We start from the raw sequence: 20,536 nt of genomic DNA on the forward strand, positions 1-20,536 counted from the left end.
GTGGGCAATGCCCCGGGTGATGTACGGTTGTACGGTAACCCCAGTGCTTCGCCCAGTCGTCATGATTCCCTTCGTGGGGATGCGTGAATTTTCTTTAATTGATGCCCTTTCATTTGAAATAAAGAAAATGTACTCGACAAAAATCGGCTGTCTGTTTCTTAATGTTTGTATCTCTTCTATATTTCTCTTGCTTGCGTGTTCTGATGATGATCTCTCTTTCCACTCGTGTTACTTGACTTGTTGATGTATATGGTTATATGCTTAGTTTTTGTATAACGTCTGTTGCTAGTTTGTTATTAATTTCTTTTGCTAGTCTCCCCCCCCCCTTACCCAATGGCCTGCGGGGTCTGTAGGGTACTGTAAATAAATAAATAAATAAATAAATAAATAAATAAATAAATAAATAAATAAATAAATAAATAAATAAATAAATAAATAAAATGTCTAATATGTTTGAGTGACGGGAAAAGGAAGCGCTGATCCGAGTCCGTCAGCCCTCGCGCATGGGCACGTACGCAGAAGGAGCGCCTGTCGGTGTCCAGCTTCGGCGAGGACCTGATGGACGACACGGAGTCCTTCCAGAGCCAGATGGAGCGGAACTTCCAGGAGCGCGTGATCGACCTGTTCGAGCACGAGTACTACGAGCTGGTCATCACCAGCACCACGCTCACCTTCCTCACCTGCCTGCTGGGCATGCTGCTCAACTCGCCCTTGCCCACCAAGACGCGCTCAGACTGCCTGCTCGTCATCGAGGGCACCTACATCACCCTGTTCGCCGCAGAGATCACCACCATGGTGAGCCCCCTTTCCGAAAAGATCCGCTCAGGGCGGCACCTGTGTATCCTTCTTATAGGTGGTATTCAAATTTCATTGAAAAGTTTAGCTGTCAATTTATTCGCTTGGCAACACTGGAAACGGTCACGATCATGGCCGCTGCGCCACAGACATGGCGCGGCTTGTGCCACTGCGTCCGCACGCCTATTAAAAAAAAAAAAAACACCGGTGTGCGTCGTTCGCTCCGTTGCAACCCGATTCTCAACGGCAGTGTCAACAGAGATGTTATTAATCGCACTCACATTGGAATCGAGACATTACTTTGCGTTAGGTGGGGTAGAGTTTGGAACGTGCAACACAAATAATGTGCTTAGCACGGACAAGTACCGCCATCCAGCGGAGCCCGACGTAACCAGTGACGGTGCATGCGTGCCTCGCCAGTGAATACAAGGAAGATGCAGGAGTAAACACGCCAATACACGGGATATGCATTTACTCAGAAAGCAACTATCCTGTGCACTCGTGTCCTTCGTTGCTGTTGTTTTAATGACGGCGCACTTTTTTGAAGAGCAATGCGGTTTATGTGGAAGTTCCTCAGAATAATGTTGGTCGACGCGATCAAACAATGGCTGGCTTTAGGTCTCCGGCATTGACGTGGAGAAAGAACGATATTTGCATGGACAACAATCGTTCACTACCCTACGTACTATCGAGCTCACTCTGACCTACACCGCTCATTAGTATTCACCGCTTTGTACGACCTCTGTCTGGTACCCCGGGTGAAAGACCAAATACGCATGCAGTAGGAGCACAACGTCCTAATGAATCAAGCCCTATACTATCGTATATGTCCATAGTCATTGTTTAGACGATATAATCGTCTGAATATTAATGAGCGGTGTAGGTAATAGTGAGCGCGATAGTACGTGGCAAATTTCATACTATTGTTCTTATTCCACCTTATTTGGTCATGTGCAACCTTCTCTGACGGCCGTGCTCAGTTACTCGCAAGCGCCACGCTGTTCCGACGTCGGCGTTAGAGCATGTCAAGTATGGTAGGGACAACCCCGTATTGTTAGAAAAAATCAAACTTTGCCCTAAAAAATGGCCCCTATAAGATGGTGTAATGGCTGACCGACTACATTTCAAGTTAACCAGTAACAAATGAACACCGGTGCGCTTTCATCTTATAATGTGCCTTCAAGAACTACGCCGGACACCCCTGCCCTCAGGGGAAGGCCATTGTGTGTGTGTTGCTCCAATGAGGCCTAGAGAGAGACAGCTACATTGATAATGAAACTTGAACATTACATAGTTTGATGTACTACAACCAATCAGTGACGTCTTTCCCAATCCCCTTTTCCATCCCTTACCCACAGGGCTTTTTAGTCTCCTCTCTGCTTCATTCATTCATTCATTCATTCATTCATTCATTCATTCATTCATGCATTCATTCATTCATTGTCGTTTTGGCAAAGAATATGCATCCGCGAACACGTGTTTAAATCTCGTTCCTCACCACGTTGTAAGTGCATCAGTGCAAAAGTCGGCGCACATACTAACAGAACACTAACCAGTTACTTGTCCCAGTATTGACTAGGTACTCAGTTGCTTTTACTAACTGGTCATGCATGGCCTAGTAAAAAGCTACGCGTAACAATGTGGATCTTCTGAGTGCGCAGCGCGACATAGACACATTTATCACGCGCATACCACACGTGCACAATCAACAACTGAATTGGGTAAGAAAGCCAACGGGATGCACGAGGAGAGCGAGTATTACTTAGTTACCTTAGAAATGCATCTGCTCTTCTTGCTTTTACAGCCAGCAGCGAAAAGTTCCCTTGAGACAGTCGGTGGGCTCGTCGTAAAAATCAATTATTTTAGCGATAATTTTAGAAATATGCATTTTAATGTGATCATATACATGACAGCATGTGGATTTGCAAAAACTTCTTAATCGTGATTTGGGGTGGGAAAAGAGCTGTAGTTATTATCTTCAATAATTCATAGAATTTGTTACTTCAGTGAATGTTAGTATCAAACCAGCAGCGGTTACTAAGTGCACGGTCTAGACTAGTAACGGTTCCACACTTAGTGGTAGGACCTACCTACCGTATTGGGGGGTAGTAAACTCCGAAAGGAGTTAGTAAATACAGCCGCTACTACCCTTTTACGACCTTTTTTGTTAAGAGTGTGGATGCGTTCCGCTTCGCACAATGAGCGAAGGTAGTTTGTACGAGACGATGACAGTAAGGTACACCGATGTAACCCGTAACGTGCGAGCTAGTACAGGTAAGCACGCAAGGCCTTGATTGGGCGGCAGCCCTACTTCGCACTAATATAATTCACTGTACACGGCCAATAAATGTTCTGGGCACGCTATACTACATAAGAGTGGTTTCTTGGGCGAGTTGGTCATTCATTGTGTAAATAAGCGCGAAAGGAACAAGGACGCGTGAAGTGGACCGGACACGGCGTGGTGTCCCGTACACTTCATTCGTCTTTGTTCCTTTCGCGCTTACTTACACGCTGCATCGGAGGTCTTTTTTTTCTCCCCTTAGCTGTTTCTTCTATGGAGGCCTGATTAGGAACCATTAAAACGGACTCTGTAGCGAAGAAACTAACAACTAGCAGGACTAGAAGGTGCTAGAATTGACAAAAATACCTAAAAACACCGAATTACGTGTCAGCGCGAAGAGAAAATTTAGAAAAATTAGATCGGTCTAGTGCCGCATCAATGTGTTTCAGTACTCATTCTTTCCCAATACAATTAACGATTGGAACATGCTCCCAAATAAAATAGTGCGCTCATCGAATGTAAATTTCGCTGCTATTGAAGGTGTTTCCTGAGCGCTGACGTTTGATTTTGTCGTTGTTAACCATACATCATTGCTATGTTCTGTACTGTTAAAAGACAAACCTGTATCCCAATTCTCTAGGTGGCTTTTCTGTGACAGCTTGTTGTTATTGTGATTGATAATTACCCCCATATAAAAATGCCCACCTGGCGCTGTAGGTATTTGGAATAAATAAATAAATAATAGTGTATGCTCAAATTCGTGGATGACTTTAGACTGGAACAGGGCAAAGGTTCTTTGGGGCTTCAAAACGGTCAAAAAATCGTTTTTTTTTTTTGGAAAATGGTATTTCCGGCATCCACGGCCATTTTTATAACAGTCTGCAAATTTATTTATCATAAGGCATCATATTTTATTGTAAATAGCGTTTTGAAGTGCAGCTTGCAGCTCAGTTCGCGCAGAATTCGACGGTGAAATGGCACTTTTCTTGCAACGCTAAGCCAGCACTTCGCCCTGAGATATCACGCCACCCAGAGCAGGTACATGTTTTTTGCTTCTGATACCTAAATGTGTGGAGAATACAATGTTGAACACATTTTTTTCAAATGGAGGCTATGGAAAAGTATTATTGTGTTTAATTGACACCACCTCTGAGCCATTTCTGGCGGATCACGGGAGGATTGAAGTTCAGTGTGTTGTAAAAGGACCAAAAATAGCTTAATCAAAAAATTCTTCCAAATTGTATTCTGTAGTCATTTGTCTGCCTAGCCACGGGGTAATCACCATTCTGTATGGAGCGCTTATTTTGTGATTTTGACCCAAAATAATGGCAATTAATCATTATCTAAACAAATAATCAACTTGCAAAAAATCTAACTGTAGATTTGAAATCAGCACAAAAAATTCCACAATGCTGTGCAGTTTCATTAAAATTAGTAAATAAGAAAATATCTTGAAGACCAGTCTGCCCCCATAGTGTAGCCCAAATTCGTGGATGACGTTACACAGGAACAGGGCAATGGTAAATGACACACTGCTATACATGAATCGCGGCCACGGCATTAAATCGTGGCCCTTGTTTGCTTAGTATATATGACAATACAGCTATGGCCCTTCTCTATTCGTCAGGAAAACTAGCCGCTGGAGCTCAGACTCGCGGGTATATGTACTGGGTACCGAGGGAAAGTGGCAGCCCCGCGCGTGCGCAGATAACGGCTTACGGGCACCGGTTCGTGAGGCTCGACAACTACAACAAGCTGGACTTGGTGCTGGTGGCGACGTGCATCGCCGTGTTCGTCGTCCAGTTCACCGTCTACTTCGTCATCACCGACCAGAAAGCCTACCAGACCTGGCTCACGTCCTTCTTCATTCTCGTCATGTCAGTCCGGCTAGTACACGCCGTCAAGTACATTCAGGTAGACGTGCGGGCGCAGCTTCTTTTAAAAAGTCACCTTTCCCTTAAAGGGACCCTGCAACACTTCTTCCAACTTCTTTTCGAAATCTGAAATGCCTCTAAAACGTAGCCAATAAACACATCCAGTACATAGAATAGGTGGTAGCAAAGTACCTCAGCCAAAAATTACTGCTCTATGCCCATCAGATAACTTGGAAACTCGCTCGAAATATTTTTTTCTTTCCCCGTCTTGACGTTCTTCGACGGCTCGAATTACGTCACTAAGGCCATGTAGCGGCTGCTGGCCGGTTTTACTTCAGTTTCAGCAATGAACGCTTCTCAATAGCAACTTTAAAAATAAAGCCACAAAAACAAACCAGAAACGGAAGGCGTATCTGGCGCGACGAGCAAATCACGCATGATGCCCCTCCGTGCTGGCGATAGATATAGCTTCCGCAGTGGTTCCACACGCGAAGGAAAGAGTGAAAGCGTTTATCGAAAGTGTTGCAGGGTCCCTTTAATAAACAGCGCTATTTCGGGCTAATACGGGTGTTTTGAAGTGCAGGTGTATTGCACTGATGCTGGCATCCCCTTTGATTGATTGTGGGGTTTAACACGCCGACGGTGCTCAGGCGATGAGCCGCTCGTAGTGGAGGGATACGGATTAATTTTGACCCCCTAGAGATCTTTAACGTGCGCCGAAATCTCGAACACACCGACGTTTTTGCTTTTCACCTTGATCAGAAAAGGAGCCGCCGCGGCCGAGAATCGAACCCGTGACCTCGTGCTCAGCAGCACAACGGCTTAGCCACTGAGCCACCGCGGCGGGTTGGCATCCTCTTTGTCTTGTGGCGCATGATGTGTAGTTGTATGCTCCTCGGTAATGCTGAAAATAAGAGTTGTGAAAGCTGGAGGCGCAATTGTGAAATTTATTTTTATATATCGTCCCGTATACATACTTGCTGTGGTCATGCAAGGCTCGGTTTTAATTTGCGGGCGCATGCAATTTGCTGCGTAAAATATTTGCTAATGACACTGTTCGATTTGGAGCGGCAACTCAATCCTCGACTGAACAAAAATCATACACCCCTCCGTGCAACGACGACGATGGTTGAACACGACGCTGTCTCACAATGGGTTCTTTGGTTGGGCAGTCCCAGGCTGCGAGTATGTGCTACTCCGGAGGTAAGCACCACTTTTCTAGGATGCCCACGGCAACTCTAGGGTGTTCACTCCATAGGCCTAACGTTTGGTGTCTGGGGTGTACGGCGCAAATCGGTACCTGCTGCTTGGCGTTCGCTTCGTATAAATGGAGCGATCGTACAGACTCCGGCTTTGTAACTCGAGGGACGCATGGGTTCGATTCCGGCCACTGAAGCGTTTTTTTCTTCTTTCACTTCACCCCCAATCATTCATCATCATCGTCAGGGAAAGTTGGCTTTCCTGCAGGGCGTATTAGCGTACAACGGCATCAATGAGGACACTAAAGCTTCGCTTTAAAAAAAATCAACGTTGAGCGAGCGGGTCTAGTCGACCAGCGAAAACGCAATCAGCTTCGGCTGAGTCAAAGGTTTTCCACCACAGCAATTGCACCTGGAACAATCGCTAGATAACTGTCCGTGGACGGGAAAAACATTCTCTAGGTCGTTGACCGGTAGAAGTGGCCGATACATAAGGTACACATATGCGGTCGTGCGCTTTGCGCAGCTGGTGCAGAACTGGTTTTTGGGCGTCCTGCACCGGTACCTGGACAAGACCATCTACTCGGCGTACGAGACCTCGCTGGCGATCATCACGGGCGAGGAGGAGGTGCAGCAGAACGTGATGACGTACGTCAAGGACCCCGAGATCGCCAAGGACACGCGCGGCCGCGCCACCAACAACCGGCTGATCGTGCTGCGCAACCTGGTCGAGATCCAGTCTCGGTTCCCGGGCATCGCGGTGGCCTTCAAGAGCCGCCAAGCGGGCCAGACCATCCTGAACGACGTGTCCGCGCACCTGGCCGAGATGCAGCGCGACGGCTTCTTCACCGAGGAGCAGCACCGGGAGCTGTACCAGATGCTCAAGGACCAGATGATGGGCATCATCTGCGCACCCAACAGCCTTCCGGCCAGCTACAAGCCCATCGCCGTCCTTCGCGTAATCCCCTGGATCGGCTCCGACAGCGTGCGCCAGTTCCTCGCGGTGCCTAGCACAGTCTTCTAACCTGCTTGTCCGCGCATGCTCCTCTATGTGCTTCTAAGATGGCAGTTAGAAGCATGACACCCTACTAAATTCTCATGGCACTGCAAGATGCGTTTTGTGTATCCAGAGCCGCAGGAGGTCCTGTAGAGCTGATTGCTAACCGTCCCGGCGCTCCCAGGAGTTTCTGAACTAGCAATACACAACCGATAAACGCAGAATGTCACTTAACGCAAATATTTTCCAACAAACCCGGTCTTCTTGCGGAAAATTTTAGTTCAAAATAACAATTTTTTAATTAAAGGGACCCTGCAACAAGCGCTTTCACTTTTTCCTTCGCGTGTGGAACCATTGCGGAAGCTATAGCTATCGCCAGCACGGAGCGGCACTGAGTGATTTGCTCGTTGCACCAGATACGCCTTCCATTTCTGCTTTGTTTTTGTGGCTTTATTTTGAAAGTTACTATCGAAAAGCGTTCATTGCTGCAACTGAAAGAAAACCGGCCAACAGCAGCTACATGGCGTTAGTGACGTAATTCGAGCCGCCGAGGGACGTCACGATCGGGAAAGAGCGAAATATCTTTTGAGCCAGTTTTCAAGTTATCTGATGGGCATAGAGCAGTAGTTTTTGGCTGAGGTACTTTGAGACCCCCTAATCTAAGTACTGGGTGTGTTGGGTGACTACGTTCTGCAAGCATTTAAGATTTAAAAAAAATGTTTAAAAAAGTGTTGCAGGGTCGCTTTAAGGTCTCTCAACTTTCCCTGACAAAAAAGTGAAGTTTTGGAATGACGAACGTGGCCATTCGTGTCAGCCACCTTGTTTATTTTGGTGTAGCCGAAGTTTCATCTCCTTCTACGGTGATCGTACTAGTCTACCACCGTATTAATCGGTAGCATCGTAGACTCGGCGCGCAGCCGTAGCTTCAGCCAAGGCAAACCAGTGTCGCCTGCGGTTTTCTCGACGAGCACGAAATTCTGAGACCAGCGGAATTTGAACAACTCGTGATAAAAATGGAAATATTTTACATTCTCTAGCAGGCCTGCTTTTTAAATAGGCTGCGTCTAATCTCACGGCAGCCGTGAGAATTTCCCGGAGGTAATTCTCCGGGAAATTCTCCGGGAAATTCTCACGGCAGTTTCCACAAAATCTGGCTGGCTGCCCAACGTAATCTAACGTAGTATAACCTCACCGAACCCAACTTAACCTAACCGAAAGCGTCATAACCTACTCAAATCCAGCCCAACTGCAACAAACGTAATCTAACCCACCCCAACGACACAGAACACAACCCATATTAAACGTAAGTCAAACCATTCTAGAAGTCATGTGCGTCAATCTGTTGATATAGTAAACACCCGAGTTAAAAAGCATTAACAAAATCAGGATGACCGAAAACTTTCTAAAGCTAAAAAAAAACATCGCAATGCCGGACTCGAACCTGAGCTTTCTCGCTTCAAACCAAGTACTTTATCACAGCGCCACAGGGGCAGCTGCAAGTACGGCTTTTTAGGAAATATTTATCCCATAGAATCTTCGGGTAGCGTTCTTAGCCAATGAGAGGCGGCTGCCTTGAGAAATTTCTGAAGGTAATTCTCACGGTTGCCGTGGTAACAGACACATCCTTTTAAATAAGCGAGCGTGCGCAACTGATCCCGAATATGTGTGGTGAGAGTACAGTCCTGCATGCTAAGTGCGTCATTGCAACCCGTCTTTTCTTAAGTTAGAACAATCTGAAGGATGTGTCGAATACTCGTTGCGAACTTAGTACATAGTTGAGCGAAGTTCAACCTGAAGGAACTTTTCTACCAATACCTGAAGTTCGGTTTCCCTGCGATTTCACAGCATCCGGCTTTTTATGCATGCAGTATGTGGTTTGACTTTTCACAACATATAGAGCGATATATGCGTAAAGTTCGTTCAGCTATGATTCTAATGAACTTCTTTTTTTAAAAAATGGAGCAACCAACATTATCCACATGGTATTAATTTTCATTGACTTGAATGCTACTTTATGACATTCTCCGTTTCTCCACTGACACAGATGCAGCTCCGGCCCGTGGCTTATGCCGCAGGCGAGACAATCGTCGAGAAGGGTGGCGAAAGCCCCGTCATCATTACGTATTCGGGTATTGTTAAGGTGAGCAGTGCGCGTCTATGCTTGCCGACGCTATTTTAAGTCCTCCTTCATCTGCTAGGTTTCGCTTCTAGTAGGTGAGCAACACTGAAAAAAAATTGCTCCAATCCACGCTGTGAAGGGGCTTGGAAAGTAAAGCCTTAAACGACACCCACAACAATTCCCCATACGACTTCACTTGAATTCACACACGTGGCTTTACAAAGAGTGAAACCAGAGATTCTACCAGCCGTTACCTGGAATTCGCGGGGGCGGCGTCCCGAACGCAGCAGCGCCGGCCACGGCCGGGCTAGAGGGGCGGACGCCGCCGCTGTAGCCCGGCCGTGCGTCGGCAGAAAGAAAACAGAGAAGAGCGTCTTTCGAAGGGTGAGACAGCGGAATATAGCTATCCTGATGTGCTAGATCGTGGCTACACCACTGCGCGACGCAAGTGCAGACACCGAAACAATTCGGCATGTGAGCTTAGCGATTGTCATTTATGCCGATTAAAACTAGTTAGTTAGGAAGTTTGAGAATTGCGAGAAAGCTGAGGGAACTTTTATAATCAGAACCAGTTGCTTCTTTCGCCTTTTGTAATACCTTTTAAAACACAACCGAAATGATATTTCCCAATTTAGAAAACGGAGTCTCGTTCGTGGCAAGCAGCGCGAAAAAGGTAGCGTTTTTCTAGCGGCCAGATGTCTGTAAGTGGTCTCTACATCTTGTTTTCCCGCCCTGCAAACCCATCCTAAACGTATCTTTGCCGTACGACCACTTAATTCCGTCGGGCGCAGGTTACCCAGGAAGTGCTGTCGAACATGTTAATCAAGCCGTGCGAAGGAAGCGCGCAATGGACGCGCAGCCACGCCAAAACAGGCCCAAAATAACCATCGCTAAAGCAGACGACAAAGCCGTACGGCCGACGCGCCCGCCGGCGAGCAGGCACCTCCGCGCGGGGAACGCTGGGTAAATTCGCCGCGCCATCTACAGTGTGCTCCGTTTGTTCAGGATTTGTTGCATATAGGGTAGACATATTTGCTCCAAAACTTCCGAGTACCGTACCGCGGACTTGCCACTGTGCGTCACTCTTGAAGCTAGCAAGTTTTTCCACTAAGATGGAGAATAACAACAGCATAGATGCACTTTTTAGACGAAAAAAGAACTGCGCGCACATTAGATGAAAAAAAAAAGTGCAGGAAGTTCACGATAACGCCCAAAGACTTTAAGGTAGCGAAACTATACGCAACCTTCGCAACCATCACGACGGTTTAAGACCTTGATTACACCCGATTCGCTTCTTCTTCGCTGCCGCAACGACCTTTACTCCATCCTCGTTGCTATAACGGCGAAGAAAAAGCAAATCGAAGAAGCAGAACGAGCCAATGGAACGCGCACACTTAAACTAGGCGACCGCAGGTGCAACGTGTACCGCATCGCGTGTTCTGTGTCGAGCAGGTGGCGTGACTCCTCTCCCCACAGTCACAGCCGAGTCAGTAATACCTGTTGTACACGGACGTTTCAAAGGCCTTCCGAAGCCCTTTCAACCAATTGACTACCAATTGTCCCATTTTAAATACATAATGCGCTCTTCAGAATGAACTTTAATTGGCAATTGAAAATTGCCGTGTAGCACAGGCTTAAGCCGTTTGACTCTGGGGTACTAACTCACGGTCGTAGCCGAGTGGCTATCTGACTCTAACTCCGTTGATCTACCAGACACAGGCTCGAATCCTGCCGGTATCGGTGATTTATTTATACTGTTATACTGAGTTTTGTGAAACGCCGGAATCAACGAATCGCTGAACAGCTTCGCCGTTTTTTTTTAAAAAAGAACGCCTTTAGAAAGCAGTTTCGAAAACCGCGTCTCGTTCTGTGCTGAAACCTTACGACTCGAGGAGGTGTATGTTGTTCAGAATATATTGTCACTGGCAGGGCAATTGTCACTGAGGGCAGTCGTCGTTGCAGATCAAAGGTGCGGTGGACTACCGCGATGATGGCTCGCTGCCCAACTCCTCGTCGTCGCTGTTCTTCTTCAGCGACGAGTACTTCGAGGACTACCTGGGCGCGCCCGTCACGCTGGGAGCCCTGGGGCTCGTCAGCGACGAGCCCACCGTCACCTCCGTCTCCACCGAGACGGGCGTCAATGTGAGCGACTTGTGGGGCACAAAATCGTTTCGAAGTACAACCTACACTTTACATCAACATGGACGCGTCCGTTTGTTGTGGGCCCTGCAGGCGTACGTGATCCCTCGGAGCCGCGTCGTGGAGGCCATAAAAATCTTCACCAGGCCTCCGAGCTTCTTGTACCAGATATGGTACTATATCGCCAACATATTCGGCATCCTCATTTTACAAACTCAAGCCAAATACCAGGTGAGTGCAGCCTCGCGGCGACGCCTGAAACTGCGCGGCCGCTGGTCTTCCGCCATTTGCTCGCAATGACCCATGGCAACCAGTGACAGTAGCGTAGCCTCTTGCGGCGGCCGCCCGAACCACACCTGGGGGAATATAGAATAACACGCCTACCTTTTTTTAAAGACGATAGCAGAGTCCGAAAAGCATTGACGGACTCTGACGATAGTCTTCCTTGGGCTACTTAAACCCAGAAATTTTGGTCTGTCTGTATGTCTGTCTGTCCGTCTGTCTGTCTGTGACTCGGTTCAGCCACCCGGCCAAAGCAAAACAATACCTGCGCAATAGTCTTAGGTATATAGTCACAGCTAAATCTACCCGTCTTGGTCCGGTGTAATGTTCATACTTGTCAACATTGTTGAAGAAGAACAAGACATTACGCAATTATGAGACAACAAATCTATACAGATATTTGCAGTGTTCCTTTATAAAAATTCAAACATGCTTGACATATGCGAAATTAAATACTTCATCAACTGCAGAAAAAGAATTCACTCCGCCGTCGCCTGCTGTCGCCCGCGCCACTGTAGCTTCTGGCGCCATTTTAAGAAATCAACCGGCAACAGTTACCCAAGGTTCCACTAGATATATTTTCCACGTTCTGCTTGCAACGCACGTGGAGTAGGGAAACGCGGTTCTATAAACGTTGAAGTATAGGGTGCCTCGATTAACGCGCGTCTTCGCCGTACGGCAGCGTTAGCATCGAGACACCCGGTTTGGAGCAGTGGAACGCGCAAAATTAAAAATGATTTAAGCAAACATTTGGCGTCTTTACCTTGGGAGGAGCGCGACGCAAGAACAACAACATGAGAGGTGAGCGGTAAAGCGAAGGGAGGCATTTACTTCGCAAAAGCCGATAAAGACTGTCGTCTTTTGACGTCATTTGCAACGAAAGGAGCAGATACGCGGCCAATTTTTTTCCGTCTGCCCTGCGCAGTTCAGGAAGCCTTCCCAGGCGCCACACGTGGTTTTCGTGGCAGAGAAATTTTTCGATGGCAGCCGTATCGCCTACCCGTCAGCCGCTTTCATGGCGCAGAAGACGGAGCAGCACTTAGCTGGCTCGGCGTTCGCAACTGGCTAATCCAATATGGCGTCGTTTTGTTTACATTCCCCCCCCCCCCCCCCCCTTCTTCAAGAACGGCGGATTGGTTGCTGGGAGTGAGAGTAGCAAAGGTCCATTACTGTGCGTTAAATTCTCACCAGATATTCCAGAAACACGCATGAGGGAGGACGGGAGATTTGTGGTGGAAAAGTATGTTTATAAGACACAGGGAATTATTACGCTGAGAGAAACAGCGGGACATTTGGAGTGGGGAGGTATACACAGTTAGAGAGTTAACCCACTGCAAGTCACGTTTGCGTCTTAGCTTAGCCCGTTAACGCCGTCGGATAATCGCGTCATTTATACATTCGAGCGGTACGGGAGTGTGTGCGCCCTGCGTAATTTCCCAGATGTCACAGGCTGTGAGCTGATCTGCCGCTTTTTAGAGGCTGGAAAGCGGATGCACTGTTTACGCGATGATGCATGGAGGTATAAATCTTCGCCTCCCCGGCGACAGAATTAGGTTAGTGCCGAGTATACACCTGAAATCAGACACTTCAGAAGCTAACAACGGACTATAGAGCATAGCAAAAAGGTAACGGCTGGATATACGTGATAGAGGCACGCGTCCTGGAGCGGGTACAAACGTTGTTCTCGGTAATTGTTGTTGGTGGTGTGGTCGTCTTCGTTGTTGTCATTGCCGTTAAAGCGACGCTCTCTATGCCTCCCTGATGGCGGCCGACCCGTCACGAAACCGCACTGCAGGAAAGCCAACTTTCCACAATTGGAGGGCGCAGGATTATGACGAGTTTCCACAAAGGCGCATCAAAATCTTCAAAAGAAATAAAAACGCTTCCCGTGGTCGGAATCGCAACTGGCACCCTCGCGTTATGAATCCGACGTCTATCCACGTGCACCATTTTGACACGGTCGAAGCGGCTTGGACTTTGGACTTTGACTTTGACTCAGCTGGCACGGGAGTAAGCTTCGCGTTTTAATCATCTTTGTCTCTGTAAAGGGGCTTTGGTTGTCGTTGTTGTTGTTGATGATGATAATGATGATTATTATGATTACGGTGATGATAATCATAAACCTTCTCTGCCGCCCCTCCTCCCTGCCCTCTTCAGACCTGGCCCGTGGAGAAGATCAAGCTGCGCCTGAGCTCGTTCCTCTTGCCCGACTTGGCGAGCGCGCACGACTTCCTGGTCAGCCCGGACATCGAGGACGTGCTGCTCGTGCAGGGCACGCTAGTCGACGTCAACAGCGGCGACCTGTACGTGGCGCCTATGTACATCCCAAAGAAGGTCAAGAGGTTCGTCTTCCCGGTGAGCGCCCGTTGCAGGAAGTATGTCGAGGCTGGGAGAGCCCTGTTCGGGCCTCTTTTGTAGCGTGAGATACACTGGCCGAGGTTAAGCAGTTTCGCGTGGCTCCTGGATAGCCGTGCTACGCATGCGCGAGGAGCAATGACGTCTCACGGCGCACAGCTGGCGCGCCGGAGCCGCTGCCGCCGCCGCGACTGGATTGGATTGGATTGCACTGGATTCGAAATCGTTTTAGCAGTAGTAAGCATGATAATCAGCTAATCCTAGACAACCAGAAAACCTAAGAATAACCAGATGAACCTTAGCTCACGCTACGTATATCCTGGCATAGCCGAGCTAAGCCACTGCTAATTTTTTTCCCATTCAATCCTCTAGACCTATCTGTCCTAGACCTATTCATATAAACTACTCCTGAAACTACTCGGTCCTCTGTGCACACATCGTTCCTTATTTTTCATTACCACGGATAGGTCGCGGCTATCAACCTTCCATCTCCGAAAGCTTAGAGAGCTCATACTGGGAAACCATTGTGCCCTGTTCGTCATTTGTGACAATCGAACCTCTCGATCAAGTTTTTTTTTTTTATTTTTGGAGTGGCTTTGCGCCTGCGTCTGCTTCGATTTCCTTTTTTCGGCGGGATTTGAATAGGCAGAGGGTCCAGTGGCTCGAATGACTTACAAAAAAAAAAAAAAAACGCTTTACGACGCTGAAACAATATCATCACCCGCGCCTCTCCTCTGTCCAGGGCGACTTTATGACGCGGCCGCGGCCGGTTATAATTGTCATCTCGAACAAGCACTACAAGTTGCCCCTTGAATTCGACTGGCTTCGCCGGGCCCCCACGGAGGAGGAGCGACTCGCCGAATCGGAGGCCAGTCGCCGAGTAAGTGGGGCCATGCCCCTGCAGGCGCCCCCGCACAGAAGCTGCGCGTGCACCAGATAGCAAGTGGGCCCTTTGGTCATGCGTATACGTCACGAGGATATTTCAATACGTCACGGCGCACGTCGAAAAAAAATGGGTCAAGTTCAACACCTGTGCAGTTAAACCTGGATATAACTAAGTTGACAAAAATTCGCAATTTTTATTAGATCCAGGTTTCCGTTACATGTGGGTTTACAGTTATGGCTCACGTAAATGAGGCAGAAACGAAACCAAAATGCTACACACAGGTAATAGTGAACTCACTTTTAAGGATTTATTTCACAGTAAGAAACTTGGGTGATTTGAGCCAGCCGCTTTCTTTAGTCACTACACGGCACTCCAAAGCAGCAAGTTTACTTTCCCCCTTATTCACAAACGTAACTTAAGTATCACTTATGCCTTTCGGTTCGAACTTATGGGGTACCTTTTCGCGAACATGATGCCTTTTTTCCGCACTCAAAATCGTTGAGGGGGTGCTAGCTCGGATTGTGTATATATCGGGCGACGTACGTTCTTCTTTCTCGCCGGCAGAGATGGCATTACAATTGCGAGCTTGTCTTGAAAAGACAAAACTTTTCGTATCCTGGCAGCAGAACTCATCATCGACGGACTGACACCACAGATGGCAGTGGAGACTCATGACTAGACGCCGACAAACAAGCAGGCTTAATCGACACCGCTATGTCACTGGAAACGCGCGGCAGTTTGCGGCGCGGGTGAAGTTCACTAAATTGGGTTAATTTCACCAGCCAATTTTTCAGAAAAAGGGCAAGAAACAATGCCTCATCAGGGTAGCGAATTCGTTACATGAAGGTTAACCGTCGCAATGCCTTCGTTACATAGAGGTCACAAACACATGAGTTTCTATTGGGCTGGCAATGGGGAATTAAAAAAACTTCGTTAAATCCAGGAATTCGTTACATAGAGGTTCGTTATATCCAGGTTGAACTGTACACCTATATTTATCACTAGAGATAGGCATGTTTGGCTTGGTTTTGCGAAGATTATGCACACAGTGTAGTGTGAAAGTCAGGCTACGGGACGATAGGAGTCAGCCTGTCGTTCGCGCTAAAGCGCACGCATAGGCGCCCCATGGCGAGACTGAGCGACCAAGCACCGGCGAAGCAGCCATTAAACCCTCCCCTGGTCACGTGGTACCGCAGCGGCGAGACGCCAAGCGAGCACAGCTGCGACGACTGTCCACAGCGGAGCAAGTGGCGTGGCGTCACGCCGGCCACATTTGCGCTTTGGCGGCTCAAGGTCATTGCGACGCGATGAGTTATCTCTCTGATAATGCGCTCGCATGTAACCTTGTGGCTTGAAGTCGATATTTACGTGCCTGCACACGCCGGTCAGTGAGGATGTGAAAATTGGTGTCGACTCGCGCAGCAATGGCGACAAAAAGAAAGGAGTTGCCTCGTCGCATGACGAGTACAAAAATACCCTGCTCTGACTCAGCGGACTCAAAAGCCCCTCAACGTGAACGAACAATCGTACACGACCCGGGTTAGGGATAAACAATAGGTTACTTGCCATCTGTCTCTCCAGTCTGCAAACCATAACACCAAGCAACAAGCCCTAGAGAATTCCTGCTCCATCTGAACTCGGACACCGTTCTATAGAAACGCTGTAAATGAAACAAGCCCGTATCTATAGCAACTTCATTTGCAGGGTTAATCATTTCTTTCTGGAGCAGCGAGAGAAAAATTTTAGCGTCTTTCAGAAATCTGCATTGTAACGCTAAATATTAGGCAACATTATTACAATATAATACGGCATCAAGCCTATAAACGAAAGTCAGATGGTAGACACTCACCTCCAAGCGAATACCCCGGATCCTGTGAAGACGGTAGGAGCCAGCAATACGTGCGTGTGTCAAACGATGATCCGAACGCTGGGGACAGGGGTCATAGTGGAAATGACTTGGTGAACCGTATACAGTGCACCCATAAAAACGAGAGGATCACAAAAAGGCTCAACCGTCTTTGTTAGCGTAATTTGAGGCAGCACCGATCATGCTGAACATAGCCACATCTCGGCACACGCGCTCCGTTCGCGTCTATAAAGTTTACGAGTGCTTTCGTCTCACGCATGCTCGATTCTTCTCACTGCGTCTTCCCATGTTCTTTCCGCAGGGAGACATTGGGAGGGAGATGAAGTACCTGAGTCGGCGTGCGAAACAGGAGCAGGATTTTTAGTCAGCGTCGCAGCCTCTTCCGGACTATGTGCAACGGCCGCTTCTTTTGCGGTGGTCATTGCTACCTTGTGTGATTTTTGTGTGACGTGTTTGTGTTTACGTGTGCGGCAGAGCCCAGTAATGTGACGCACTTTAATTGCATCGGCCGCCGATGAGAACTTCCCTTATTAGAATTCGTCCTCTCCGACGGAGACGTCAAGTTTGAGCACCTTATTTGGATGTGAACGGGTCTGTTAACCGAAAGGCCGGATCAGCGGACATTGAATTGATGCGCTCCAGGAACGCATGTTCGGGATGCGCAGGCGAATATGTATAATAAATATAGCGAAAAATGCAGAGCTGACGCTCTTATAACAATGGGCATTGAACAGGCATTGAACGCATTTAGTTGCTGATGGAAGCGTGATGCATGGCCAAAGCAAACTCGCGAAGATGTCGAACTACTTTCGGTTGCATGCTTACTAGGGGTATGTCGGTTGCCATCCGCATTCAGGATTGAAATTTCACAACGCAACATTTATTTTTCAGATGACGAACTAATACCCCACATTGAATAAAACGTCCGTTTTCTTTGAAAACTTTTATTATTAAACAATGGAGTTTTTATTGCACCTCATGCGCCTATGGTTTCTCGCCGTTTTTATAATTGCTAGTGCCCGTTTTTACTTCCAACAAATGCAAAGGATACATTTGCCTGAGGTGAAAACTGTAAATTGAAGTGTCTATAGCCTTTCACATGAATGGTTATATGCAAAATAATACTGTGGCCCGCAACAATTCGTTGCACTCGTCACTCGGCAAGAAATGAGCGTTTTCTATGTTCATGACCATTCTTCTCATCAAAATTCAAGGTAGGTCGCCGTAATATAACCATAAAAATTGAAATTTAAACAGAATTATGTAAAGAATCGTTGAAAGCCGACCTCGAACTACCCACCTTCGCAGTACGGAGATACGTCACGAAGATAAGACGGAACCCCTAAAACACATGTGGCTGTTCCGTAATTTGAACCCCGTCAGACAGCGCTCTGGAGTCTAGAAACTAGACAGCAGTAAAGTAAGTTATTCAGCAAACAGCACGAAGGGTATTGGTTGAGCGGGAAAGAAGGCGAAAGCAGCCGTATTTGTTAGACACCGTCAAATTCGCATCTCTACAAGGCGCGATGCGATACCTATATGCGTCTCCGCCTTTTGAAGAAGAGCCCCGATAAGACCAAGACCTTGTACTTTCGGGCCCTCTTACGTCGCCCCAATTCTTTCACCCCTGTCCCCAACTGGACAGAGCCTGCCCTATTGCAATAAAGGCCTTTATCACATGCCCAGTTAAGAAGGAACGACGATTTTGAAGCCGTTGCTGCGTGGGGTGGGAGGTATTTCAGGCATCTTGCGGCATACATGCAGAATGAGCGGGAGGTGGAGAGGGAAGGGGAGATTTAAATATATTGTGCAACGGAGGGTGCAAAGCCCGTCTTCCAAAAACTGGGTCACGAAAAGTTCTTTGAGAAAATGCAGGGGTGGGGATGCTGGGAGGGGGTGGGGGTGGGGGGGGGGAGGAAAGAAAAAAAGTGGCATGACATCTCAGGGGGCGAGATGCTGTACCAAAGGTGCGCAAGAAAACCAGGCCAGGGGTTTCAAAGCGTGACATCGAGAGCTTGACTCCAGGCTTGTGACTCCCCCAACTCCTCCGCCTCCTCGACTACATTTTCTTTTCGGCCCGTTTACATGAAATGACCTTATAGTCTATTCCCACCAATATGTAAATTCCACGCACCGCATTGCCACATTGATGGACAGTATCTCGACGTTCCCCCAAACCTTTATTTACTCCGCCTTCCCAATGCGGCGATCGGAGCCATGGACCAAGAGTACCACCCCTGCTGATGCTGCCGGGAGAAGACCCCGGCGGAGCAGCGCCCAACGCTGCCAACTAGAATGACAATTGTGTTTATCCAGTTCAGTTCAGTACAGCCCCGCGCGAGAGAGCTAAAACTTTATTTAGTGGCCCGATATTGTTCAGACAGTCGGCGGTCGAGCCCAGCTTGGACCCGACGGTGGCCCCCGTGGCCGGGCCATTTATGGAGGAGATTGCTGTTGCGGATCTCGCTGAAGCACTGGAGGTCCCGCACAGATCGCTAGAGCCACAAGCTCCTTCTGGATGTCCTTATTGGGGCTGAGCAGTGCGGCCTCACAGTCCGATTCGTTGTGAATAAAATTGCCGGTCTGCATAGTGGGGCACTGCCTAAACATGTGTTTCATTTTGGCCCAAACTCCGCAGGATGGACAGAACGGGCTGTATAAGCTAGGGTGTATTCTGTTGTACAGTGCTGGGGAAGGGAGGGTGTTCGTCTGGATTTGACGTAGTGTGGTCGCTTGGTATCGAGTGTGTGAGACGTGCGGGTGTGGGTAAATGCGTCTAGCGTCCTTGTAAGTTAGGATATCTTGAAAAACTAAGGAGGGGCGCTGAGAGCATAGTAGTGGCCGGATGATCTGACGCCTTGTTGGTGAGCTCGCAGGCCAGCTCATGAGCCACCTCGTTCCCCTCCAGGCCCGAGTGGGCGGGATCCAAAGGAGACGTATGGGAGGTAAGTGCGGAGTCTCGGGGATGGTGTGTAGAATGCGAGCAGCTGGGGGACTGCACTTGCCGTTCGTAATGTTTCGCATGGCGGTCTGAGAGTGAGTTACGATAATTCTAGGCGAGCCACTGCGAGCGATTTGAACAACCGCAAGGGCGATGGCTGCCTCTTCTGCGTCTGGGATGTCGCCATGGGGCAAGGTGCATGCGACTCCTGGTTATTGGGAAAGTTAGATATGGCAGCGCAAAGTGCGGGGTGTCCTATACCACACATGTGAATGGGTCTTGAGGAGGCGGGTGAGGTACCTCTTTGGAGCCGACCGTCTTTGGAGCCCTCTTGCATGTTCTTGGGGAGAGGGGGTGCCTGTATCACGGCTTGTAAAATTGAAGGCACTGATTGCGCAGAACGGTGTTCAAATGGGACCGTGCGGCCTAGCCGTTGTAGGATTTTTCTGCCCGCAGGCGTGCGTGCGAGGCAGTGGATGTGAGAAGTGCGCTGAGCCTCGATGAGCTCATCAGCTGTATTATGGATGCCAAGCTCCAGGAGGCGGTGGGTAGGGGCCGCTCCGTGAATGCCTAGCACCTGCTTGTAGGTACGGTGTAGAATTATATTGAGTTTTTTTCTTTTTCGAATCGAGTCAGCAGCAGATAGGGGGTGGCATAGGTTAGCTTGGACAGTATGAAGGTTTGTACGAGGCGAAGTAGAGTGTGTTCGGGTATTCCCTGCCGCCGATTAGCTACCCGAGCGAGCATGCGCCCGGATTGGGTGGCATGAACATCGAGGCGGCGGATGGTTTCGGAGTTGAG

The 20,536-nt window shown here is 48.3% G+C and overlaps 1 protein-coding gene across 1 annotated transcript in view; it reads left to right on the top strand.

The window, feature by feature from the left end:
• The window catches only part of LOC144179754 (sperm-specific sodium:proton exchanger-like), a 31,542-nt gene extending 13,843 nt beyond the window's left edge, over positions 1 to 17,699 (top strand). The window contains exons 7-15 of the mRNA XM_077708193.1: positions 520 to 795; positions 4,784 to 4,990; positions 6,676 to 7,152; positions 9,191 to 9,286; positions 11,228 to 11,407; positions 11,498 to 11,635; positions 13,844 to 14,041; positions 14,784 to 14,921; positions 17,096 to 17,699. Coding sequence (XP_077564319.1) covers positions 520 to 795; positions 4,784 to 4,990; positions 6,676 to 7,152; positions 9,191 to 9,286; positions 11,228 to 11,407; positions 11,498 to 11,635; positions 13,844 to 14,041; positions 14,784 to 14,921; positions 17,096 to 17,158 — 1,773 coding nt within the window. The 3' untranslated portion in view covers positions 17,159 to 17,699. The remainder of the gene's footprint in view (positions 1 to 519; positions 796 to 4,783; positions 4,991 to 6,675; positions 7,153 to 9,190; positions 9,287 to 11,227; positions 11,408 to 11,497; positions 11,636 to 13,843; positions 14,042 to 14,783; positions 14,922 to 17,095) is intronic.
• The last annotated feature ends 2,837 nt before the right edge of the window (positions 17,700 to 20,536 follow it).

This window comes from Haemaphysalis longicornis, unplaced genomic scaffold (assembly GCF_048455015.1).
Source record: "Haemaphysalis longicornis isolate Haplotype H1 unplaced genomic scaffold, Haemaphysalis longicornis Haplotype H1 scaffold_4, whole genome shotgun sequence".
NCBI classification, from domain to species: Eukaryota; Metazoa; Arthropoda; class Arachnida; order Ixodida; family Ixodidae; genus Haemaphysalis; species Haemaphysalis longicornis.